Source organism: Mobula hypostoma, chromosome 18, assembly GCF_963921235.1.
Source record: "Mobula hypostoma chromosome 18, sMobHyp1.1, whole genome shotgun sequence".
In the NCBI taxonomy this organism is placed as follows: domain Eukaryota; kingdom Metazoa; phylum Chordata; class Chondrichthyes; order Myliobatiformes; family Myliobatidae; genus Mobula; species Mobula hypostoma.
In genome coordinates, this window is record NC_086114.1 from 57534646 (window position 1) to 57561467 (window position 26822).

Sequence of the window (26822 nt, forward strand, 5' to 3'; positions counted from 1 at the left end):
TCGAGGTAGTCTTTTGCAAACTTGAGACGTGCAGCAATGTTTTTCTTTGGGGAACAGTTATTTCCTCCATGGTGCCCTTCCATAACACCATTCTTGTTTAGTGTTTTTCTTATAGTGGACACATGAACAGGCTTTAGCAGGTTTGAGAGATTTCTGCAGGTCTTTCACTGTTACCCTTGGGGTCATTTTCACCTCTTTCAGCATTGCATGTTATGCTGCTGGTGTGATCTTTACAGAACACCACTCCTAGGGAGAGTAGCAACAGTAATGAATTTCCTCCATTTGTGCAGTGATCTCATGAACACTCAGGTCTTTAGAAATGCTTTTGTAGCCTTTTCCAGCTTCATTCATCTCTACAATTCTAAGGTCTTCTAAAAGTTGTTTTGATCAAAGCATGGTGCACATAAACAGATCTTTCTTGAAGAGCAATAACCTGACATAGTGTATCTTTTTTTAAAATACAGGGCAGGGCACTTATACAAGCCCCAGCTCCAATTTCATCTCATTGATTATTACACCTAACTCCAAGTAGCTTTTGTAGAAGGCATTACCCCCAGGAGGTTCATCTGCTTTTTGATCCTGGACTGTGATTGTTTAAATGGTGTACTCCGTATTGATGAGAAGTACAATTGTTTGTCTGTTATTAGTTTGGTGTTTGTCTATTATTGTGACTTAGATGAAGATCAGACAGATCAGACCACAATGAGTAATTAATACTGAAAACCAGGTAACTGCAAAGGGCTCACAAACTTCTTACAATTGTAAATAGCCCAGTTTAATAGTGGAACATGTTACATAACCGGCAACAGTGAATATCAATCAAGACAGGTTATATAAAAACAACCAAACGTTTATTAAACACGGATAAACGATTTAAAAAAAACAAAAACCTTAACCGGAAGTTAACCGCTATGCAGCCGTTCAACAAATGGTCACTTGGCCCTGGTTCTTAAAGCATTAAATGCGAAAACAGTTCTTAAAGCAGTAAAGTCAGGTATAGTTCTTAAAATGGTAAATTCCGAAGTCCAACAGATTTATACGTTCAATTCGGAGAGACTTCTCTGGAGAAAGATTTCTTCATAGACGCGACTTTCCTGCTGGTTCTGTCCGAAGGATTCAGGATACAGTAAATAAACAGTTTAAAATAACTGACCTTAATTTCTTTTAGAAAGCAAACCTTGCATGAACTCTTTGCTCTTTTGGCAAGAGTTATCTTCGATGAAGGAGTAGTGACCTGCAACGACGACTCAATAAGGTCGATCCTTTGTTAAACTGTCAAACGATGCCGACTCCTCTCAATCCTTCGGGTCCTGTACTTTGATAAAGTCTTCACTCTCCCTTCTACTGCTAGAATAAGGTACATCAACACATCTAGCAAAAATTTCGGTCCAGCAATATTGTACCTTGCAACAGAACGTAACAACAGTTTAAAAAATGAAACTGCGTCATAAAAACAAATATGGAACAGAAATGGAGACACAGTAAGTTCTAGCTGGAAATCTAAAAACTAACTGCATCATCTGGGGTCTTCCCTTATATACCCGTGATGCACATGTCATCACGTGACCTCACATCGGCGGGAAAATTACATCAGGTGACCTCCAAAAGACCATTACATCATTCTCACACACAAAAAAAATCACAGATCTCCTTGAGGCATGTAACAAAGACAAGGACACCAAAACATTATTTGATAATCCTAAGTTTAATACCAATTATGACATTATGACCCTTAGAAAGACACTTCAAATTTATGTTTAGGTCCATGTTTTAGCATAAACAGGTCAAACATTAGATAGACTAGGACAAAGTACACCGTGCATCAATACACACAAAAAAAATGCTTCAATACACACAAATCCTTGTCACAAATTTTTTAAAATGTAGGTATTCTCTTACACCACAACTAAAAGGAAAACAAATTACCACTTTGTTTTTCAAGTATATGATGCACATGAAATGTCTTGTTATGTTCCTGGATAACCAAAGCAATGCTTTTTAGGATATTAAAATAGTTCTGATGCATTGCAAAGTCTATTTCACCCCTCAAATATTTGCTCTTCATTAAGAAGTTTGACATTGAACACCACCTCTAGGTCTTTGATCTTCTTCATATGCTTCCCCACTATAATTTCTGCGCTGCTGTTCTGGACTAAATTCTGATAACTCCACATGTTCCATATCGTCACTGATCAATAGTTCTTGACGTGGTGGAAGCAGATGTTCCAGTTCAATCAAATTTTCTTGTGAAATCCATCCATATGACGGAAACTTCACCTAATGATGAGACACAAAACCTTAAGTATGCTAAGTTGTCATATGGGGATTTCAGTAACCTTAATATTCTGTGGTGAAACTTACTGAAAATTGTATGATCAATTGTCCTTTTTCAAATGGGTCTCTATAAATAGGCATTCCTTCGTTATAAACACATCTAAGGCTGCTCTCTTTCACAACTTCACCTAAAAGAAATCAAGTGTTTGTTTAAACACTAGATCAATAGATGGTTTAATAATACAAAAAGGCATTAGATATTCCTCCATAGGCATTAGATATTCCTCCATACCCAAAGTTTGACCAAGAAAGAAAAATGAGCATCTAATAAATTCTCTCCAATACCAAGCCTAGAAGCATAGCACATATAGTAAATAGGAAATATTGAAGGCCAACATTTCATGAGGGTAATGGCCAAACTAAACAAAGTGCGCTAATTGATACGTTTATAGAATAAATAATGTTTAAACAGCCAGTCAAAGGAACATTTTTATGTAGATATTCTGTAATGATAGAAAAAGTAGGAGGAAAATCCTATGGACCATAGGAGACAGGGAAGAGGAGGCACCAGTAGGTGGTGATAGACAGGTAAGAAGTAAGGGCCAGAGTGGGGAGAAGAAAGAGGGAAGTGGGAGGGGAAAGAAGAGAAATTCATGTTCATGTCATCAGGTTGGAAAGCTACTAGACAAAATATGAGATGTTGCTCCTCCACCCTGAGGGGGGCCTCATCCTAGCACAAGGCCATGGACTGACTTGTCAGAATGGAACTGGATTAAAGTAGTTGGCCACCAGGAAATTCCACTTTTGGCAGATGGAGCGGAGGTGCTCAACAAAGTAGTCCCCCAATTTACTTCGAGTCTCACCAATGGAGGGGAGGGCATAACAGGAGCACCAGATACAATAGACAACCCCAACAGATTTGCAGAAATGTTGCCTCACCTGGAAGAACTGGGGCCTTGAATGGAGGCAAGGGAGGAAGTGAATGGGCAGATGTAGGATTGCTTTCTTGCAGGGATAAGTGCCAGGAAGGAGATTAGTGGGGAGGGATGAATGGACAAGGGAATCCCTAAGGAATGTTTGGGGGTGTAAAAGTTGTGTTAGGTGGTAGCATCCCATTGAAGATGGCAGAATTTGAAATAATTAACTGTATGCAGAGGCCCATGGGGTGGTATGTGAGGACGCAAGAAACTCTATCCCTGTTAAGGTGGGATGAGTGCAAATATCCAGTAAATAGTGGATAATGGTGAAGGTAGCATCAATGATAGTAGAAAGAAAACCCCATTCTTTGAAGGCAGGTATCCCTTCCTGGAAAGGAAAGCCTCTTCCTGGGAACAGATGCGACAGAGACGAGGGAACTTAGCAAAGGTAATAGCATTTTTACAGCAGACAGGGTGAGAAGAGGTATTAGTTAAGATAGCTGCAGAAATCAGTAGGCTTATAAAGAATCAGTAAATCCAGAGATGTAGACAGAGCGATCAAGAAAAGGGAGAGAGGTGTCAGAAATGGACCAAGTGAATTTAAGGCAGGCTGGAAGTTGATGAAATTGACAAGCTCAGCACACATGCATGAAGCAGCACCAACATAGTGGTCAATATAGTGCAGAAAGAGTTGGGAGCATTACCAGGGAAGGTTTAGAACATGGACTGTTCCATGCAGCCAGTGAAAAGGCAGGCATAGCTGGGGCCCATGAGAGTGCCCATGGCTACCCATTTGTATTTGTAGAAAGTGGGAGGAGCTAAAGGAGAAGTAACACAAAGTGCTGGAGGAACTCAACAGGCCATGCAGCATCTATTGAAAAAAGTACAGTTGACAGTTTGGGCCGAGACATTTCTTTTTTCCCCATAGATGCTGCCTGGCCTGCTGAGTTCCTCCAGCATTTTGTGTGTGTTACTTTGGATTTCCAGCATCTCCGGGTTCCCTCTTGTTTGGAGCTAAAAGGGAATTTGTTGAGGGTGAGAACCTGTTCTATGTGGTAATGGAAGGGAAATGGTTGGGTCTTTTGCTGAGAATGAAGCAGAGAGCTTTTTGGCCTTCTTGTTTGGGAACAGAAATGTACAGGGACTTCCATGGTGAAAGTGATTTGGTCCAGGCCAGAGAATTGAAAGTTGTTGAGATCAAGAGCATGAGAAGTGTCGTAGATGTAGGTGGGAAGGGACTGATCCAATGGAGATAGAATGGAGTCAAACTACACAAACACAAGATCAGTGGGCAGGAGCAGGCAGAGAAAATGGGCCTACCTGGAGAGTCAGATTTGTGGATCTTGGGTAGGAGTAGAAACAAGCACTGCAAGGTTAGGGAACTTTGAGTTTGGTGGCAGTAAATGGTAGATCTCAGAATTGATGAGGTTATTGATGGTGTTGTAGACAATGCTCTGATGGTCTTTTTCAAGAGGTAAGCAAAAGCTGAGTGTTGCTGTCAGGCCTCACCAAGACAGAGATCAGTCTACCACGCTAGAACAACACCCACTTCGTCTGCAGGTTTGATAGCAAGGTTGGGATTATAAACCCCCAATAAAACCCCCAACTTAATAAAAAGGCTTTCAAAATTTATGAAGTAGGATAGGTAGGAAATGACAAGTTCCACAAGTCTATTAGAAAGTATCAAATAAAAATCACAAATTAAAAAGATACATCACTGTATATTTGAAAAATATTTTAAAAGTTTAGAACTTTCAGTGTTATAACGGCACAAATACCAAAATAAAAAATGTTTACCTGGTTTGGAACTAATAAGAAGCATTCTCTTGTCAAGTGTTTCTATTGTTTTTTTGAAACCACACAAAGCTTCCACTAGTAATATTTCCATCTTCATGATCAAGTCATTTCCATGTCTTCGAAACACTTCATGTTCTGTTTGGTCAAGTACAATGATGACATCACCAGGTTCTAATCCTGGCTCCTGATCCCCTTCTCCACGGAAGGTTATCTTCTGCCCATCTTGCATACCTTAATTTTTAAAAAATGAATCTTTGAATATAAAGCAAAATACAAGTTATAGGATCAACACATATCACTATTCTCAGATTAATTTACCTTTGTCCACATGAACTTCCAATATTTTTCTTTCTTTCACAATTTTGCGCCCATTACAATTCTTACATCGGTCTTTTGGATTAATCTGTTCACCTTGTCCATGGCATTCTGAGCACATTGTCTGAATCTGCTGCACCATACCCGGTCCAATTTGTTGAACATGGATTTCAATCCCTCGGCCTTTGCAATTTGCACACTTTTCCACAGCTCCTTTCTTGCCTCCTAAACCTGTTCATTTTTAAAATGAGTAACAGCAAAAAAAATTATTTCATTTGCCATAGAGAGCATTAGATAAAATCTACTGTTCACTCATGATTACAACTAAATTCACACGTTACTGTTTAACAGCCATCTCTATTTACTTAAGATTTATTGGTGGCTCTCATTGTTTGTTTCTGGTTTCTTATCAATATCTTCACAAAACTACCTTCCAGTCACCAGTGATCCAAAGGCTCTTCTCAACCACAAAAAAAAAGCCTTTAGATCAGGAGACAGGGAGGAATTGAAACATGTGCAGAGGGAGCTAAAAGAGAAGATCAAAGTGGCTAAAGAGGAATACAGGAGAGCTCTGGAGAACAAACATGAGCAGAGTAGCACGCAGGTGGTGTGGAGAGGCATGAAGAACATCACTGACTTCAATCAGCCTAGCCGTAGTGCCTCAGACTGCAGTTGTGAATGGGTTAATGAATTAAACCAAATGTTCAATCGGTTTGACAATTGCCCTCCTGTTAACACCCCCTCAGCACACCAGTCCAGGTGCCAAGGCACCCAATGCCTTCCATCCTCCCTCCAATTCAATGTGGATGAACAACACAGGCTAAACTGTCTAAATCCCTTCCTTGCTCTGCACCCACCATCCACACCTCCAAATACCAACTTCCATCGTCCCAATCTTCACCTCCCCCAACTCCCACCCTTACCTTCCACCAACTCCCCAGCCATCATGAACTCACCTTCACTAATGAGTAAGTGAGAAGAGATATAGGGAAAGCATTGCAAATGGATGGTGTGAACCCTAAAGTCCTGAAGGAGTGTGCTGAGCAGCTGTGTGCAATTCTCTAGCACATTTTCAATCTGAGTCACAACCTGGAAAGGGTCCCAACTGTGTGGAAAACGTGTGGTCTCAGTACCGAAGAAGGGGCAACAAGAAGTCTTGAATGACTACCATCCAGTGGCCCTGACCTTACATCATGAAGACCCTGGAGAGGCTAGTCCTGGCTCACCTCCAATCCCTGGTCAGATCAGCTCTTCATCTCCTGCAGTTTGCCTATAAGGAGCACATTGGAGTCAACGATGCTGTCATTTACCTGCTGAACAGAGCCTTCTCCTATTTGGATAAGCAGGGCAGCAGTGTGAGGATCACATTTTTTTGATTTCTCAAGTCCTTTCAATGCCATACAGCCCTCGCTACTGTGGAAAAGCTGTTCAATGCAGGTTGGCACTTCCATTGCACCCCATATAATGGGCTACCCAAACGGCAGACCACAGTTCCAAGCGGCTTCAGAGCTGTGCATCAGATATGGCTATAAGCAGCATTGGCACCAACTCTCCCCCCCCCCCCCCCATTGTCTCCCTTCCTGTTTACCCTGCATACTTCAGAAACAACACCAAGTAATCTGCAGAAATTCTCTGATGACTCAGCATAGTTGGGCGTATAAAGGGAGGACAGGAGGATGAATACAGGGCTCTGGTGGAAAACTTCATCAAATGGTGCAAGATGAATCATCTGCAGCTCAACATTGGTAAGATAAAGAAGATGGTGATGGACTTTAGGAAGACTAAGCCTGCACAGCTCTCTGTTATTATTGATGGTGAGAATGTGGATGTGGTGAGGACCCATAAGTACCTGGATGGCAGCCTTCAGTGAAGCACCAACACAGAGGCTGTGTACAAGGGCCAGAGTCACTTCTACTTCCTGAGAAGACTAAGGTCCTTTGGAGTATGCAGGCTTCTTCACATTTTCTACCAGTCTGTTACTGTCAGTACAATCTTCTATGCAGTGGTGTACTGGGGCAATGGCATCAACACAGGTGATACCAAAAGGCTCAGTAAACTGATTAGAATGGCTGGCTCTTTTATAGGAGTCAAATTGGTTACACTGGAGGCTGTGGTAGAACAAAGGACCCTATGGAAAATCCTAGCAATTCTGTCAATGTTTCCCACCCTCTGCATGCCACCTTGGCTGAACACAGGAGCACTTTTTTGGGAAACATGAGGCTAAGGAAACATGAGCTATCAGGCAAAAACTTGTAAGCATAAATTGGAAACAGATGTTCTCAGGGAAATGTACAGAAGAAATGTGGCAAATGTTCAGGGGATATTTGAATGGGGTTCTGCATAGGTATGTTCCAATGAGACAGGGAAAGGATGGTAGGGTACAGAACCATGGTGTAGAAAGGCTGTTGTAAATCTAGTCAAGAAGAATAGAAGAGCTTACAAATGGTTAAAAAAAAACTAGATAATAGAGATCTAGAAGATTATAAAGCCAGCAGGAAGGAGCTTAAGAATGAAATTAGCAGAGCCAGAAGGGGCCATGCAAGGCCTTGGCAGACAGGATTAAGGAAAACCCCAAGGCATTCTACAAGTATGCAAACAGCAAGAGGATAAGACATGAGATAATAGGACCAATCAAGTGTGACCGTGGAAAAGTGTGTATGGAACTGGAGTAGATAGCAGAGGTACTTAATGAATACTTTGCTTCAGTATTCACTACAGAAAAGGGTTTTGGTGATTGTAGGGATGTCTTGCAGTGGACTGAAAAGCTTGAGCATATAGATATTAAGGAAGAGGATGCGCTGGAGCTTTTGGAAAGCACCAAGTTCGATAAATCACCGGGACCGGATGGGATGTACCCCAGGCTACTGTGGGAAGCGAGGGAGGAGATTGCTGAGCCTCTGGTGATGATCTTTGCATCATCGAGGACGGGAGAGATTCCTGAGGATTGGAGGGTTGCGGATGTTGTTCCCTTATTCAAGAGAGGGAGTAGAGATAGCCCAGGAAATTATAGACCAGTGAGTCTTACTTCAGTGGTTGGTAAATGGATGGAGAAGATCCTGAGAGGCAGGATTCATGAACATTTGGAGAGGCATAATACGATTAGTAATAGTCAGCATGGCTTTGTCAAACGCAGGTCGTGCCTTATGAGCCTGATTGAATTTTTTGAGGATGTGACTAAACACATTGATGAAGGTAGAGCAGAAGATGTAGAGTATATGGATTTCAGCAAGACACTTGATAAGGTACACCATGCAAGGCTTATTGAGAAAATAAGGAGGCATGGGATCCAAGGGGACATTGCTTTGTGGATTCAGAACTGGATTGCCCACAGAAGGCAAAGAGTGGTTGTCAATGGGTCATTTTCTGCATGGAGGCCGGTGACCAGTGATGTGCCTCAGGGATCTGTTCTGGGACCCCTACTCTTTGTGATTTTTATAAATGACCTGGATAAGAAAGTGGAGGGATGGGTTAGTAAATTTGCTGATGACACAAAGGTTGGGGGTGTTGTGGATAGTGTGGAGGGTTATCAGAGGTTACAGTGATAGGATGCAAAACTAGGCTGAGAAGTATCTAACTAATAGGCAAATAAAAAGGAATCACTGCAGCCCTTCTAATCATTTCACATGTAGGCCTTAATAGCATTTCCAGTGACAACACTCATATCTTTCCTCTACCCCAAAAAGTCTAGTTTCTGAGCCTTTCACTTTATATGTAGAGAAAATACCAAACCCTATCCAGAATATGCTAGTGCCAATAGACTACTGATTAACTAAGAAAAATGAAAAGAGATGTTGACAGGACAGGTAAGAAAAGCATCAGGATAAATTTATCAAAGTGTAACCAGAGAACGATTACCTGAAAGCAGGGTAGACAATGTCTTTCCCTGTTAAGTAGAGTAGTTTCTCTAAACTAGGGTGAACCCTCACCCAAACTTTGAATATTATGCTTTTAGATGGAAAACACCCATCAAATGCCCTTTTTAACTGAGTTTAGATGAAAATAGTTTGCAAAATAACTGTCAATTTCACAGTTAGATTATTAACAATAAACTACCACTGAAAAATTCTCAAAAATATCGAATGCCATAATTTAGTTCCAAACAGGCCCTTTAACCCATGATGTTGTGTCAACCTACCTATGACACCTTTTCCCTTCAGACAGGACCATCACTATCCTTTTTCCTATATAATTATGTGCATAATCTAAGCACCTCTTAAATGCCTTTCTATATGGCTCCACCGCCCATTGGTGCATTCCAGCTACCCACCACTATTTAAAACAAAAACCTGCCCAACACTTCTTTGAACATTCCCCCCACCACCTCAAATCATACCTCCTAATATCAGACAATATGATGCAGGGGAGCAAGTACTGGTTACCTAGACACGCATCTCATTTGACCTTTTCTCAATCCTCCACTCCAGAGAAAACAATTACAGGTCCACAATCCCATATCCGAAATTCTGAAATCCAAAAAGCTCCAAAAACCAAAGTTTTTTTTTGTAGAGTGTGGAGCGTGTCGTAACAAGGCTTGTTTGGCACGCCAACAGCTGACGTCACTCAGGTGTGACGTGGCAGCACTAGCAGAGGCCGCCAGACGTCAGTTAAGGCTCAGCGTTCGTACTGATCAGCTGTTGGCAAAAAAAAAACTTCAGTTTTCAGAGCTTTTTGGATTTCAGAATTTTGGATAAGGGACTGTGAACCTGTATTTCATTTATCAGTATATTACTTTTGTGACGACAAACCAAGTTATCAGAAGATTGAGAGAGATAAGTGAGACAGGCCCTTTATCAAAATGCTAATAAGAGAGAAGAGAGATTAACGAGAAAGAAACACATTTCAGAATGTTGACAGACCGGTTGCTTTGAACCTGAACTGTTTGAAGTCTGATGGACAGGCAATACCCCAGCAGGGGGATAAGAAGAACAGGTTCGCTAAGGCACGACACCACGAGATAACGAGACCCTGGAAGAGCGGTGTGCCCCAAGTTGGTGGGAGTTTGGGAGTCTGGTCGCGGGAACCAACCATAGGTGCACAGGGCGAAAGGGTACGATCAGCGGGAACCTGGTGTGTGTGTCTGCCCTTGCCTGGGTGCTGGGTTCACCGTGGAAGAATGGTCATATCCGGAGCGGAGGGGTCAGTCGGTGACCAGGAAGACATAACAAAGGGTCCGCCCAAGAGCTAACTGCGAAGAACATCAAAGGTCTGCTGAATCAGATTTGCATATTCTCTCTCTCTCTCTCTCCAACGGCACAACAGCGATTACTGCGAACTGTACTAAGTTGAACTGAACTCTGCGTCACTTGAGACTGATCATTTTACCCCTAGACTGCGATAGAGCTTGGTTGATTCCTATTACCCTAGTTCTGTGTACATGTGTGTTTTATCATGGCTAAACCTGTTGCATTTACATCCTTACGATTAGAGTACTGTGTTACTTATTTCTTTAATAAAATTTTATTAGCTTCTGTTAAACCAGACTCCAACTAAGTGGTCCATTTCTGCTGGTTTGGCAACCCAGTTACGGGGTACGTAACACTTTATAAATAAACTGTAATAGTATTTGTAAAAGACCGCGGATCGGGAAAACCCATAAGTTCTCTCTCCAGCACTCGTTATTTGAGTATATACAGACTTTTTTCTTGTCATTATTCCCTAAACAATACAGTACAACTATTTACATTGTATTAGGTATTATAAGTAATCTAGAGATGATTTAAAGTATACGGGAGGATGTGCTTAGGTCCTGAGCTCCCCTGCCTCCTAAAGTCCACCACACTGAGACAGGTTAATTATCAATATAATTATCAATTTTCTGAAATCCAAAAAATTCTGAACCCAAAATGCAACTGGCCCCAAGGGTTTCAGATAAGGGATTGTGGACCTGTCCAATTTCTAATTCAGGCAGCATCTTGATAAGCATTTTCTACAGCATCGCCATAGCCTTGACATCCAAAAGACCACAAGATACAGGAGCACAATTATGCCATTTGGCCCATCAGATGTGCTCAGCTATTTCATCATGGCTGATCCATTTTCTCTTTCAGCCCCAATTTCCTACCGTCTCCCCCATCCCTTCACACTGAATAACCAAGAACTTATCAACCTCTGCCTTAAATATAACCATTGACTTGGCCTCCACAGCCACCCATGGCAATTAATTCCACAGATTCACCACTGTCTGCCTTAAGAAATTCCGCATCTCAATTATAATTGGACATCCCACTAGTCTGAGATTGTGTTCTCTGGTCGTAAGACTCCTCCACCACAGGAAATATCTTCTCACATTCAATCTATTAAAGCCTTTCAACATTCAATACGTTTTAATGAGATTCCCCTCCCCAATTCTTCTGAATTTCAGTAAGTACAGGCCCAGAGCCAAACACACTCATACGATGAGCCTTTCAATCCCAGAATCAGTTTCGTGAACCTCTTTTGAACTCTCTCCAATGTCAACACATCCTTAAATATGGAGCCCAAAACTGCTCTCAATACTAGAAGTGAGGCCTCAGCAGTACCTTTTAAGCCTCAAAATTACATCCTTGCTTTTATAATTCTAGTCCTCTCAAAATGAATACTAACATCACATTTACTTTCCTCACCACTGATTCAACCTGCAAATTAACCTTCAGCGAATCCTGCATGAGGATTCCCAAGTCCCTTTGTGCCCCAGATTTTTGAATTTTCCCTCTCCATTTAAAAAAAGTCTACATTTTTGTTCTACTGATGTGCATAGCCATACACTTCCTGACATTGTATTCCATGTCATTTACCCATTCTAAGTTTTTCTGTAGTCTCTCTGCTTCTTCAACACAACCTGCCCCTCTACCTATCTTTGTATAATACACAAATTTGGCCACAAATTGTCATCCAGATCATTGACGTATAACGTAAATAGAAACAGTCCCAACATCCATCCTGTAATGCAGTGACCAGAAATAAATACAATATGTCTGATACAACTTAATCAGTTTTATAAAGCTGCAAAAACATAAAAAGTAACTACATTTCTTTTTGCCATTCTAAATGTTTTAAACCTCTATACTAATTCTTGATTGACCTACCACTAAACTTACTATTCAAAAGGCACTGTTCATTTCTATCTGTTCCAAAATTGCTACCAAACTTTCCATAAGGACTTTGGTCATTCTTTTGGTTCAATTAAGTCCATCCATTATTACAAATTATGTTGTATCAGGGACAAGCTGCTTCAATTTGATTCTTTCAATCGTGAATTGATAATTGCTATAAACTTGTACCAGTTATGGAAATACCACCCAGTTTTTGTTTCCTACTTTCAAATATATTAGTGTTATAAATTCGGCCTAACAATTGGGAATCTAATTGTATACTCACCATCACATTTGTCACAAATTACATTTTTCTTCAATGCCAACTTCCTTGTGGCCCCATTGTAAAGATCTTCAAGTGAAACAGCCAGCTGGTGCACAACGTCCTTGCCTAGGCACAAATGAGTAATGCAGTCAAGATATGCAGAAAACACTTACACATTAAAGTTTTAACATTAATATTTAACAATCAATTTTGCTTCAGCACCAAGATAAAAAATTAGACAACTCAAATGACAACAGGATAACTTTAAATAACCTCAGTGTAGGTGAGGGCATAGAATTAGAGGGAACATTAACAAGCAGTAACACACAATGGTGGAGGAACTCAACAGATCAGGCAGCATCAGTGGAGGGAAATTAACAGTTGAAATTTTGGGAAGAGATCCTTCATTAGGACTTCAAAAGAAGGATCAAGAAAAACAAAATGCTGGAGGAACTCAGGAAGTCAGGCAGTTTTTTAATTCCATTTTTACTTGCCTGACCCCCAAAGCTTTACTTTCATTTCCATATTTTAGATTTCTACTTCAGATGAACCCCTAAGACTGCCACAATTCAGATAGACAATTGCGCAAATGAAAAACAATTTTATATAATTAACTGTTAAAACTAGAAACTTTGACTTGGGCTTTAACAGCTATGAGTTTCAGTTCATAAACAACTTTCAAACAATTTATATAATGGTTCCTTTCATCAAAAAAAGCAAGCCTTTTGGCCCACCATGTTCACACTGATCTTTTCGCTCATCTACCATTAATCTCATTTGACTGCAACAGTACCATATCCTAGGCATTGCCTATTCAAGTGCCTCTAAAAATGTACTAATTGTATCTGATTCCACCACTTCCTCCAGCAACATGTTCCACATATCACCCACTCCACACAAAAAAATTCCTCTCAGATCCCCTTTAAAATGCGTTCCTCTCAAAACTATGCTCGTGTTTTTGATATCCTTTCCATGCAAAAAAAACTTCTCATATTTCCCATGCCTGTCAAATTTTGCATACCTCCAGTACTGTCATAGGCATGTAAAAAAATTCTGTAAAGTGAAGATGCTTTCAAAAATAATGAAAAGTTTCAAATATTTAAAAAAAAAATCACTATAAAAAGCAATAAATGGTAAAAACTAAATTGAATCAATATTTGGTGTGACCACCCTTTGCCTTTAAAACTGCATCAATTCTCTTAGGTGCGCTGTAGTGTAGTTTGAGAGGGGAAAAAAAAATCATCAGCTGGTTGGTTGTTCCAGGCATCTTGGAGAACTTGCCAGTTCTTCTGCAGACTTTGGCTGCCTTGTTTGCTAGTGCCTCTCCAGGTAATCCCAAACAGCCTCAATGATGTTGAGATCAGGGCTCTGTGGATCCCTTGTTGCAGAACTCCTTATCCTTTTTGCTGAAAATAGTTCTTTATGACCTTGGTTGCGTGTTTGGGATCATTGACCTGTTGCAGAATGAAATTGGGACCATTCAGATGCCTCCCTGATGGTATTGCGTGATGGATGGGAATCTACTTGTACTTCTCAGCATCATGGATTCCATTAATTCTGACCAAATCACCAACTCCATTTGCAAACCTGCAGGGAATTGCAACCATGCTTCACTTTGGCTGCAGACACTCATGCATGTAGCTCTCTCTAGCTCTTCTATAGACCAACTCTAATGTTTGAGCCAAAAATTTCAAATTTTGTCTCATCAATCCGGAGCACTTGCTGCTATTATTCAGCACCTCAGTCCTTGTGTTTTTGTACATAGGTGAATCTCTTGGCTTTGTTTCCACTTTGGAGGAATGGCTTTTGGCAGCAACTCTTCCATGAGGACCACTTCTGACAAAACTTCTCTGGATTATAGAGGGGTCTTGGGTTCCAGTGGTTTCTGAGAGTTTAGAGCTGTGTTGAAGGTCTAGATGGGATAGAGTTTGTCAAAGGTGTTCAGGAAAGTTTCCTTTATCAATAAATAGAAGCCTCAACAAGTGAGTATGTGACACTGGATCTGCTATTAGGGAATAAGACAGCAGGTAACAGAAGTTTGTGGAGGGAAAACACCTTGCATCCAGTGACCACAATGCCTTTAGTTTCAAAGTAAATATGCAAAGAGAGAGGTATGGTTGAGATTCTAAACTGGAGAAAGGCCAATTTTGATGGTATCAAAATGACCTGGCAAGTATGGATTGGGACAGACTGTTTTCCAGCAAAGGTGTACTTGTTAAGTGGGAGGCCTTCAAAAATGAAATTCTGAGTGTATTTGCCTGTCAGAATAAAAGGTAAAGATAACAAGTGTAAGAAACCTTGGTTTTCAAGAGATATGGAGGCCCTGGTTAAAAGAAAAAGGTTCACAGCAGGTATTGGCAAGTCGGAACAAAAGAGGTGCTTATGGAGTACAAGAAATGCAAAAGAACACTCAAGTAAGGAATCAGAAGGGCTAAAAGAAAGGCATAAAGTTGCTCCAGCTGGCAAGGTGAAAGAGAATCCCAAGGGATTCTACAGGTATGTTAAGAGCAAAAGGATTGCAAGGAACAAAGTTGGTCCTCTGGAAGACCATATTGGTAATCCATGTTTGGAGCCAAAACCGATGAGAGAGATCTTAAATGCATTATTTGCATCTGTATTTACTCAGGAGACTGATACAGAGCCTACAGAAGTGAGGCAAAGCAGCCATCAACTTCATGGACGTTGTACAGATTACTGAAGAGGTGTTTGCTACCCTGAGGCAAATCCGGGTAGATAAATCCCCAGAGCCTGACAAGGTGCTCTCTCTCAGCCTACGGGAGGTGAATGCAGAAGCTGCCAGAGCCTTTGCAGAGATATTTAAAGCATCCTTAGCAACTGGAAAGGTACCAGAGGATTGGAAGATAACCAATGTTATTCTGTTTACAAAAAGGCTGTAAACAGAAGCCATGAAATTATAGGCTGGTGAGTCTAACTTGGTGGTGGGAAAGTTATTGGAAGGTATACTAAGAGACCAGTATTTGGATTGATATAGACTGATTAAGGTTAGTCAGCACAGCTTTTTGCATAGTAGGTCATGTCTAACCAATTTCAGAGATATTTGAGGCAGTTACCAGGAAAGTGGACGAAGACAAGGCAGTGGATGTTGTGTACATCGACTTTATAAAGGCATCTGACAAGGTCCTGCATGGGAGGCTGGTCAAGAAGGTTGAGTTGCTCAACATTCGGAATGAGGTAGTAAAATGGATCAGACATTGACTTTGTATGAGAAGCCAGAGAGTGGTAGTAGAGTGTTGCCTCTGACTGGAGGCCTGTGACTAATGGTGTGCCGCTGGGATCTACGCTAGGTCATTTGTTATTTATATAAATGATGTGGCCGATAATGTGGTTAATTGGATCATCAAATTTGTGGATGACACCAAGATTCGGGGTGTACTGGACAGTGAGGAAGGCTATCATGGCTTGCAGAGAGATCTGTACCAGCTGGACAAATGGGCTGAAAAAATGGCAGATGAAATTTAATGCAGACAAGTATGAGGTTTTTGCACTTAGGTAAGACCAGCCAGAATAGGTCTTACACAGTGAACAGATAGGGCACTGAAGAGTGAGGTTGAGAAAAGAGATCTGGGAATACAGGTACATAATTCACTGAAAGTGGCGTCACAGGGGGATAGGGTCAAATAAAAGCTTTTGGCACATCGGCCTTCGTAAATCAAAGTATGAGTACATATGATGCAAAGTTGTGTTGAAGTTGCACAAGATGGTGGTGAGGCCTAATCTGGAGTATTGTGGGCAGTTTTGGTCACCTACCTAAAGATGTAAACAAAGTTGAAAGAGAGTGCAGAGAAAATGTACAAGGGTGTTGCTGGGTCTGGAGAACCCGAGTTATAAGGAAAGACTGAATAGGTTAGGACTGTATTCTTTAGAACATAAAGATTGAGAGCAGATTTGATAAAGGTATACAAAATTGTAAGGGTATAGATATGGTAAGTTATTTCACAGATCTTGGCAGTGTGGAGGATCAGAGGGATCTTGGGGTCCGTGTCCATAGGAAACTCAAAGCTGCTGCGCAGTTTGACTCTGTGGTTAAGGAGGCATACGGTGTACTGGCCTTCATCAATCGTGGGACTGAGTTTAGGAGCCCAGAGGTAATGTTGCAGCTATATAGGACCAAGGTCAGACCCCACTTGGGAGTACTGTGCTCAATCCTGGTCGTCTCACTATAGGAGGGACATGGAAACCATAGAAAGGGTGCAGAGGAGATTTACAAGGATGTTGCCTGGATTGGGGAGCATGCCTTATGAGAATAGGTTGAGTGAACTCAGCCTTTTCTCCTTGGAGCGACGGAGGATGAGAGGTGACTTGATAGAGGTGTACAAGATGATGAGAGGCAATGATCGTGTGGATAGTCAGAGGCTTTTCCCCAGGGCTGAAATGGCTATAGTTTTAAGGTGCTTGGAAGTAGGTACAGAAGAGATGTCAGGAGAAAGTTGTTTTTTTTTATATAAATACACAGAGAGTGGTGGGTGCATGGAATGGGCTGCCGGCAGCAGAAACGATAGGGTCTTTTAAGGGACTCCTGAATGGCTACATGGAGCTTAGAAAAATAGAGGGCTATGGGTAAAGCCTAAGTAGTTCTAAGGTAGGGAAATGCTCAGCACAGCTTTGTGGGCCAAAGGGCCTGTATTGTGCTGTATGTTTTTCTATGTTTCTATCTTGAACTCAATTCCTGACTACTGTGGGCCAACACACCATATGCCTTTCTAAGTGTCACTTTGAGGGATCTGTAGTCACGGATCTCAAGATCACTCTCTTCCTCCACACTGTTAAGAATCTTTCCATTAGACCTGTATTCTGCCTTCAAATCTGAAGATCCAAAGTAGATCACTTCACTTTTTTTGAGTTTGTTTCCATCTATCACTTCTCAGCCCAGCTCGGCATCTCATCAATGCCCTGTTTTAAACAGCAACAACCTTCTTCACTATCCACAACTCCATTAAACTGCAGGTCATCTGCAAACTTACTAACTTGCCTTCCACTTCCAGAAGTCTTTAATAAAAATTCACAGCAGGAGTCCAGAACAGATCCTCGCGGAACACCACTGGTCACCAACTTCCAGGCAGAAAGCACTTCATCTATAACCACCCCCTCCATTCTTTGGGCAAGCCGATTCTGTATCCACACAGCCATGTTTCCCTGGATCCCATGCCACCTGTCAGGATGAACTTACTGTGGGGAAAACTTATCAAACACCTTACCAAACTCCATATATACCACATCCACTACTCGATCTTCATCACAATGTGCTTTGTCCTCAAAGAATACTACCAGGCTTGTGAGGCATGACCTACCCTTCATAAAGCCATGTTGACAATCCCTAATCAGACTGCTTCTCCAAATGATCGTAACTCCTGACTAAGAACCTCTTCCCATAATTTGCCCTCCACTGCAGTAAGACTTACTGATCAACTCCCAGTGTTATCCTCCAGTGCCTCATCTGCATTTAAGGATGTTTTAAAAAGAGTACTTCTCCCAGAGCTCCTGCAATTTCTGCACGACCCTCTCACAAGGTCAGAGGGGGCACTTTATCAGGCTCCTGAAATGTATGCTCCCTAACTTGCCGCAAGATAGCAAGCAGCTCCTTTTTTGTAATCCCAGTACAGTCCATGACCTCACTACTTTTCTGCCTTAGTTCTATTCACTCAGCGTCCACCTCTCCAAGAAAATACAGATGCAAAAAATCCATTTAAGATCTGCCCCATTTCTTTTGGCTCCATGTACAGATGATTGCATTGATCTTCAAGTAAACTAATTTTGTCCCTTGCTATCCTTTTGCTCTTAATATAGCTGTAGAGGTCCTTGTGATTCTCCTTCACCGTTTATGCCAGAGAAATCCCATGCCTTTTTTATCCCTCCTGATTTCTTATACTGCTCAAGCATGTCATTTGTTCCTTGCTGCCTACACCTGCTATGTATCTCCTTCTTCATAACCAGGAAATATTAGGCCCTGAAAACCAAGGGTCTCTATACCTGTTAACCTTGCAGTTTTTCTAATAGGAGCATACAAACTCTGTACAATCAAAATTTCACTTTTGAAGACTTCATCTCTTTGCTAGAGAAATAAAAATCATCCTAATCCACATCTACCAGATCCTTTCTGATGCCACCAAAATAGGGCTTACTGCAATCTAGAATCTCAACCTGAGGACCAGTTCTATCCTTCTCTATAATCATCTTGAAACTAATGGAACTACAATCACTAGATCCAAAGTGTCTCCTACGAACTTCTGTCACCTGCCCCGTATCATATATAGGCCTCCAAACAGTCAAACTCTCCCGAAAGTTCTTCCTTCAGTCCTGACGAAGGGTTTCGGCCCGAAACGTTGACTAATCTTTTCAACTGATGCTGACTGACCTGCTGAGTTCCTCCAGTGCATTGTGAGTAGCCAAGTGAGTTTGAGATTGCAAAAGGAGCTGGAAAAGGCATGCAAAGGGAGACTTCAGTATGCAAGGGGATTGGGAAAATCAGGTTGGTGTTGGACCGTAGAGAGAAAATTTGTTGAATGCCTAGAAAATGGCTTTTTAGAGCAGCTTGGATTGAGCCTAGAGGAAAGGCCATCTTAGATTGGGTGTTGTGTAATAACCCAGATTTTATTTGGGAACTTAACGTAAAGGAACCCTTAGGAGGCAGTGATCATAATATGATTTAATTTACACTGCAATTTGAGAGGGAGAAGCACAACTCACATGTATCAGTATCACAATACAATAAAGGGAATTACAGAGGCACGTGAGAGGAGCTTGCCCAGGTGGACTGGAGAAAGGAACTGGCGGGGTTGACGGCAGAGCAGAGGTGCAAGTTTCTGGGAATAGATCACAAGGCACAGGATGGATATGTTCCACAAGAGTTTTCAAATGGCAGAGGTAGGCAAACTGGCTGACAAAGCAAGTTAAGGACTGCATAAAAGCCAAGGAAATAGCATATAATATTGCAAAAGTGAGTGGGAAGTTGGATGATTGCGAAGCTTTTAAAATCCTATTAAAGGCAACTGAAAGAGTTATAAGGGAAAGGATGAAATAAGAGGGCAAACTAGCCAATAATATAAAGCAAGATACTAAAAGTTTTTTCAGTTACACAAAAAGTAAAGGGAGGTGAGAGTTGATATTGGACCACTGAAAAATGATGCTGGTGCGGTATTAATGGGGGACAAAGGCAGATGAACTTAATACGAGTGGTGATTGATAAGTTCGTGGCCTAAGGTAGAAGGCGTTAATTTTAGAAAACCTAGCACATTTTTTTTCCCTACATTTACACACTTAGTCCAGTGGTCATGGAGCACACAGATCCCTTCTTTGTAGAGGTCAGCATCTTGGGCCTCCAGAAGTGGTCCACAGCAGGGGTGGTTGATAAGCTCGTGGCCTAAGGTAGAAAGGGATGAGTTATTAACTTCAAACTTTCTGCAAAATCACTCAGAGTTGAACTGCACATGCATGTAACAAGAGCTGTATAACTCATCTCCTTCTACCTTAGGCCACGAACTTATCAATCACCTCTGCTGTGGACCACCTGGAGGTCCAAGATGCTCTCATTACATGCAGGTACAGTTCAACTCTGAGTGATAATGCAGGAAGTTTGAAGTTAATAACTCATCTCCTACCTTAGGCCACGAACTTATCAATCACCCCTGCTGTGGACCACTTCTACAAAGAAGGGATCCGTATGCTCCACGACCGCTGGACTAACTGTGTACATGTAGGAAGGGACTACGTTGAAAAATAAATGTGCTAAGTTTTCTAAAATTGACTCATTCTACCTTAGGCCACGAACTTATCAATCACCCCTCGTAAGTACTTTGCATCAGTATTCACTGTGGAAGACACTAGCAGCGTGCCAAAGGTCCCTGAGTGCCAGGGAGTAGGGGTCAGTATTGGGACCACTACTTTTCATATTGTTTGTCAATGATTTGGATAATGGAATTGATGGCTTTGTGGCAAAGTCTGCGGATGATACGAAGATAGGGGGAGGGATAGGTGGCGCTGAGGAAGCAATGAAATTGCAGCAGGACTTGGATAAATTGGAAGAGTGGGCAAAAAAGTGGCAGATGAAACAGTGTTGGGAAATGTGCAATAATGTATTTTGGTAAAAGGAACAGTAGTGCAGACTATTATCTAAATGGGGAGAAGACTCAAACATCAGAGGTGCTGAGGGACTGTCCTGTGCAAGACTCCCAGAAGGTTAATTCACAGGTTGAGTGTGGTAAAGGAGACAAATGCAAGTTGGCATTTATTTTAAGGTGAATAGATTATAAAAGCAAGGAGATAATGCTGAGGCTTTATTAAGACACTAGTCAGGCCGCACTTGGAGTACTGTCAGCAGTTTTGGGCCCAGCACTCAGAAACGATGTGTTGGTATTGGAGAGAGTCGAGAGGAGGCTCACAAGGACGATTCCGGGAATGAAGGGGTTAACATATGAGGAGCATTTGGCAGCTTTGGGCCTGTACTCACTGGAATTTGAAAGAATGCAGGGGGATCTCATTGGAACCTACCAAATGTTGAAAGGACCAGATAGGGTGGATGTGGTTAGGATGTGTTTCTTGTGCGGCTATCCAGATCTAGAGGTCACAGCCTCAAAATTAAGGAGCAACCTTTTAGGACAGAAGGAGGATTTTTTTCAGCCAGAGTGTAACGTATCTGTTGAATGCTATGCCACAGACTGCTGTGGAAGCTGAATCCATGGGTATATTTAAAGCAGAAGTTATTTTCCTGATTGGTCAGGGCATCAAAGGATATAGTGAGAAGGCAGGTGTATGGGGTTGAGTGGGATCCGGGATCAGCCATGATGAAATGCCGGAGCAGGCTCGATGGGCTGAATAGCCTAATCCTACTCCCATGTCTTATAGCCTTATTCCCTCATAGGAGATCCAGTCTCTAGATCACACTCTCTAGTTGGGATCTCTATATATCAAGGAGACTTTCCACAACACATTTGACAAACCCTATTCCATTTAGTCCTTTTACAGTATGGGAATCCCAGTCTTTATGTGGAAAGTTAAAATCACTATCACATTATTATTTTATCTTATAGATGTGACACAACTGCTAGGTTTAATTTTGTATCTTTCACTGCACTCTTCCTTTTAACATAGCACCTGCAGGCACAACTAGAATCTTGCTACCATCTGAAGTTTAAGCTCTTTATTTAGGTAGCACAAAATTGCTTACCAATTATTTATCTTTCTATTCAAGTAATGTTGTTTTTACTTCCATGTTCGTGAATTTTTTTTTCCCATCCACCAAACTTCCACTGAGATAGGGATGAAATATGTACCTCTTTTCTCCCTTTGCATTCTGCCACCACCACCAAAGAACATGTCGAAGATGTCCATGGGCGAGGAGAAGCCACCACCCCCTACTCCTCCTTCTTTAATGGCTTGCTCACCACCTTGGTCATAGATGTCTCGCTTCTTAGGATCTGATAAAACCTCATAGGCTTGTGATATAAGTTTGAACTATTTAAAAGAGAAGCAAAAGAAAATTTTAAAAAAATTATCTATCACGTCCAACCATTCCTAAAAGTCACTGATGAAAAAGGTCTTAGAGAAGATTAAGTTCTGCAGAGAAATCTTTTCTCTATCATCTGGAGAGAAAAAAAATCTTTGTAAGACCACTAAAACTTATTTACCCAAGCAAATCAGAGGAAAAGAAAAAAAAAAATCACCCAAGATGAAAACAGCTATTAATTTAAATTACAGACAAAAAATAACTAAATTTTACAAACTAATAGAATTACCCTTGAAATACTTCCTTCAAAATGACCAATTGATGGGAAAAATATGGATCATTTTCCAAAACTTTTAATTAAGTTATTAAACTGTTAAAATTCAGTCATTTCCTGCTACCACCTCAAGTATCAATACTCTAAAGAAACTGTTCCAGATAAAAAATGTAGTTTTGTCACACAAGGATATTTAAAAACAGCACACACAATGGAGAATTGCAAATAACAACAGTTCAAATTTATGAACCTTGACTGCCAGGTTAACTGCTGATACCATCTAATCTTGAAAGCATTTTATATCAAGATCAGGCAAAAAAGAGAATTTTATCATTTCATCTCAAAGCACTGCACAAGCTGAGGTGGGATATTAAGCTAAGTAGTCAAGAATAGATGCAGCTAACCATGACAATATCTCTTGCATTTCATCAGGAATGTGTTGTACAAAATAAAATGAGAATTAAAGGAATAAACTGCACCAAGTAAAATTATTATTGAGATGCCAGCAATTTAGAATCTAACACCAAAATGGCATTCTTGTTCTGGATTAACAGTCCTATTAATTTTGAAGTTCCTTGTAATATTCTAATAATATGAAGACATTAATGGCAAATTACTGCCAACTATTTATATAATTTAGAACAATGTCATCAAAAATATTTTACACTTCAGCCTTGGAACTCTATAGAACACCAAAATAATGTCAGAAAATGGCAAGGCACACGAAGTCAAAAGGCATGCTCTTTTTCTATGTTTTCCTTTTTTATTTTAAACTACTTTTAAATGGTCACCACCAGTTCTTTATTTTGTTTTCTAGATTAAAGCTGAAGCAGACCATAATCTAATAACTATTCACTCCTGATAAAAAAAACTTAAAAATTGAAAAAGTAGTTAACGTGGATAAAAGTAATTCAGAGTGGAAGGACCAGAAGACCCAAGATTTAAAGGGATTCCCAAAAAGTTGACAGTTCAAAATGTCACCCAGATGAATCAATCAGTGTTTTGGTTTAATTGCATATTTATAAAGATAGCAGAAATACAGAGATATTGACAGCCAAAAGACCTGCCTAGGACCTGATGTACAAGGGAGACCTTAATTGGTAGGACAAAGTTCAGAATTAGATCCCCCACAAATAGCAGACTTACAGATAGGCTGCACATATACTATGTTTGGAGGTGGACAGGATGCATGAGTATGGATTTTCTGGCTGTTGTGGGAATCTTCTGCCAGGTGGGAACCTAGTATGCCTTCTCTCTTCACCCAATGATGCCACGTGGCAGCCACTCCTCCCATGCCTGCTCAGTCTCCTGTCACAGCTATTTCTGTGATCCTCTCCCTCACTTATTTTCATTTTTGACAGGTACAGTTACAAACAGTCCTCAGTAACAGAAACGTACAAAATGCTGGAGGAACTCAGCTATGGAAACAAATAAACAGTCGATGTTTTGGTGCCACTACACCAAAAGCCAAAACCCTTTTTCGGGACTCACAATGGAAGAGTGCTCTGAATGGCTCGGACTGGAGGAACATGCCACATCATGAACTGCTTATTTATCTCCCCTTTTGATAGAAGAAACTGCTATATCCATAATGATCTCAGTCACTTCAAAACCCAAAGACATTTATCAATATTATTAAACTATTTCAAGCAAATTCAATCAAAACTATCAGACAAGTACTCTTCCGAACAACACCATGTGGTAGTTAATCCCCATCCAAATGTGATACACTCACAACCCTGTAATTATACATCCTACCCCTAATGCTTCTTTTGGAAAAAAAAGGTATATTTGCTATCTTCAAATTATCTGGCATCTCAGCCATGGCCAGTGAAGATTTAAAGATCTGCCATGATGCTAGCAGTCTCCTCACTTGCTTCTCATTGCAACCTCCATCTTTAAGACTTCCAAAACCACCTGATTTTTAAGAATAACACCTTGAATTTCTCAATTCTCTTCAATTAAATAAGACCTCATCTATGCCCTCTGACTCTACAAAATACTGCTCTGTTTCTATTTTGTTGCTTCTGTTCTTTCCCTTAATATATGTACTTTAAATATTTCAGGGTGTTCCTTAGCCTGCCAACAATATTTCATGTACCTTCTTTAGTCTGCTAATTTATATCTCCCTCCCAAACCATGTAAGCTTTCTAAACTCCTGAAGGACGTGGTTCACTGGAAAAAATGTAAAAAGTGTAATGGCCCAGAAATGCAAATTTTAGTTTTAATGAGAATTACATCCAATAGTCCAAAAAGTCCCACTTTTCAGATTTACATACCTGCAAGCAGCTACTCAGTCCACTTTTTTCAGGCTCTGTTTTACAGTATTGAAATTAACCTTTTCCCTAATTCAGAACTTAAGTTTGGAGACCACACATCTCCCTTCAGTATAGCCACCAACTCCAAAATACTCTCCTACTTCTCCCACTACATTTCCTAAGACTGGGTTCAGGACAACTCTTTCTACAACTATACATCAACTGGCTCAAAACACTTACCAAGAGCACACTTTAAAAACACCACTGGCTCTATGCCTTTCATACCAAAGCAATCCCACTTCACCTCACCTTTCCATTATATGCCACCAGCAAACACACCAGTCCCTTTTAGTTCCCAAGGAGTCTAGAGATACCCTTCATCACTACCATGCCTCTATTAACCTTTTTTTAATATCTTACTAATCACCAATAAAACAAAAAGGCACACTTGTCAACTGTAATAACCTGTTGGGCCCAAGCCTCGCAAAGTCAACACTCACACACGCTGGAAGAACTCAGCAGGTCGGGCAGCATCCGTGGAAACGATCAAGCCATTTGTACTTATTTATTCATCTATTTATTTAGCGAGATACAGCGCGGAATAGGTAGGGCTACTCCACACCGCCCAGCAACCCCCGACAGCCTAATCATGTGGAAATTTACAATGACCAATTACCCCACCAAATGGAAACCGGAGCACCCGGAGGAAACCCACGCAGTCACGGGTACAACGTACAGGCGGCGGGAATATTTAATGGGATAAAGGGCAGTGAGATGATAGACTGTCATGATTATGAAATCGTAATATCTATTTAATTACGAAATAGAAAGGCCATATTATGGACGGTTAAGGTGTTTTGGAAATGTACCAATGTGTACAGTTATCAGCGAGGGTGGCCCAAAGAACCCCAGGGTGCCGGAGTGAGCGCGGTTCACACTCATTCACCACCCCCGGGGGCTGGTCTGATATACACCGAGCTCGGATGAAGTCCATGTCCCTGGTTTAGCAAACACTGGGATTCCAAGTGGAGCCACTTGCTCACTCCTTCCCTCCACCCAGAACGTTCTGGAAAGTTCTGCACGGCCGGCCGGCCGCTCGCTTGGCTTGTCTCTTACCCTTTCGCCCTCGCCCGGGTTTTTGTCGGGGTGATATTTCAGCGCCAGCTTCCGATACGCCTTCTTGATCTCGTCCGGGGAGGCGTTGGGCTTGACACCCAGGGTGTCATAGTAGCCCGTCTCCTTCACCATCGCCGCTCTGCCGAGGCCAATCACTATAGGCGAGCGCGGGGGTTACAGCAGACCCGGGCCAGCCGAGGTGTCACCGAGCAAGCAAGAGCTGACAGCGCTCACAGTGCCCCGGTGGATGTGGGGGTAATGCTTCGCCACACCGCCGATTTCCCTCCCGTTACGACTTGAAGCGGCTCCGCTTCTGAGCGCACAGCCTTTATTCGCCAGCTGCTGGAAGGTTCTGGATTCGCCTCGCTCCGCTCCGCTCCGCCCCGCCCCCCCGGCGCGCGGCCTTTATCCTCGCCGCCTGCTGGTTCCGGATTCGCGCAGCGCGGCTCCGCCCCGCCCCCGCCATCGCGTCACCCCGCTCCCCCTTTCACCAGTTGCCAGAAGGTTCTGGATTTGCGTCGCGACGCCCCGCCTCCTGTTGCTGTGGGAACGCTGTGGTCGTTAAGGTGAACTTCTGGAAAGTTCGCGGCGATCCTCTGGAACTTTCCGTAGCGATTCGGTCAGCGGGGGTGAAGGCAGAACCCAGCGACCCCTGCCAGCATCGCCCAGAGCCCGGCACCCGGTCACGGCGCCTCCTCCGCGACGTGGAGAATGACTCGACCTGGCAATACTAAATAAAAATGTATGTGCGTGACACAGGTGATAGCAATAACGACATGATAGTTATACCGTATTTTTAAACTAACTGTACCTATTTGAATCTTGTGAACAAAACCTATAGTAATTTTATCTCCCACACTATTTTATGTGATTGACCTGTAGATTAAAATTCAGAGGTTCATTTATTAACAAAGCATGCACCCTGTACTGTACAACACTGAAATTTGTATTCCCCAGAGCCACGAAACAAAGAGGGAACGTGAAAGGACGCATCCCGATCACCAATCCCCAAAAACCCCTTCCCCCTCGCACGAAACGGAAAGGGAGCATCGACCCCCCCCCCAAAAAAACCATAC

The 26822-nt window shown here is 41.7% G+C and overlaps 1 protein-coding gene across 2 annotated transcripts; it reads right to left on the minus strand.

Annotated features, from left to right (window-relative positions):
- Positions 1-745: 745 nt before the first annotated feature.
- On the minus strand, positions 746-26127 carry LOC134358569 (dnaJ homolog subfamily A member 4-like). 2 transcript variants are annotated; one of them, XM_063070941.1, is made up of 7 exons: positions 25747-26127; positions 21926-22106; positions 12660-12764; positions 5307-5534; positions 4989-5219; positions 2362-2462; positions 751-2277 (listed from the first exon to the last, which is right to left on the minus strand). In XM_063070941.1, exons 1-7 carry the CDS (start codon positions 25876-25878, stop codon positions 2065-2067), a joined length of 1191 nt encoding a protein of 396 aa, XP_062927011.1. In that variant the 5' UTR covers positions 25879-26127; the 3' UTR covers positions 751-2064. The 2 variants fall into 2 exon arrangements, with proteins under 2 accessions (XP_062927012.1, XP_062927011.1); XM_063070942.1 differs by lacking the exon at positions 21926-22106 and having other exon boundaries at positions 746-2277; positions 25747-25885.
- Positions 26128-26822: the final 695 nt, after the last annotated feature.

Excerpts from the sequence above, each read along its gene's own strand:
- LOC134358569 (XM_063070941.1), bottom strand. The coding sequence starts at position 25,878 with ATGGTGAAGGAGACGGGCTACTATGACACCCTGGGTGTCAAGCCCAAC. Across the intron at positions 12,765-21,925 it reads AATGCAAAGGGAGAAAAGAG|GCAAGGACGTTGTGCACCAG; the intron begins GTACATATTTCA and ends ATTTGTGCCTAG. Across the intron at positions 2,278-2,361 it reads AATTGATCATACAATTTTCA|GTGAAGTTTCCGTCATATGG; the intron begins GTAAGTTTCACC and ends TCTCATCATTAG.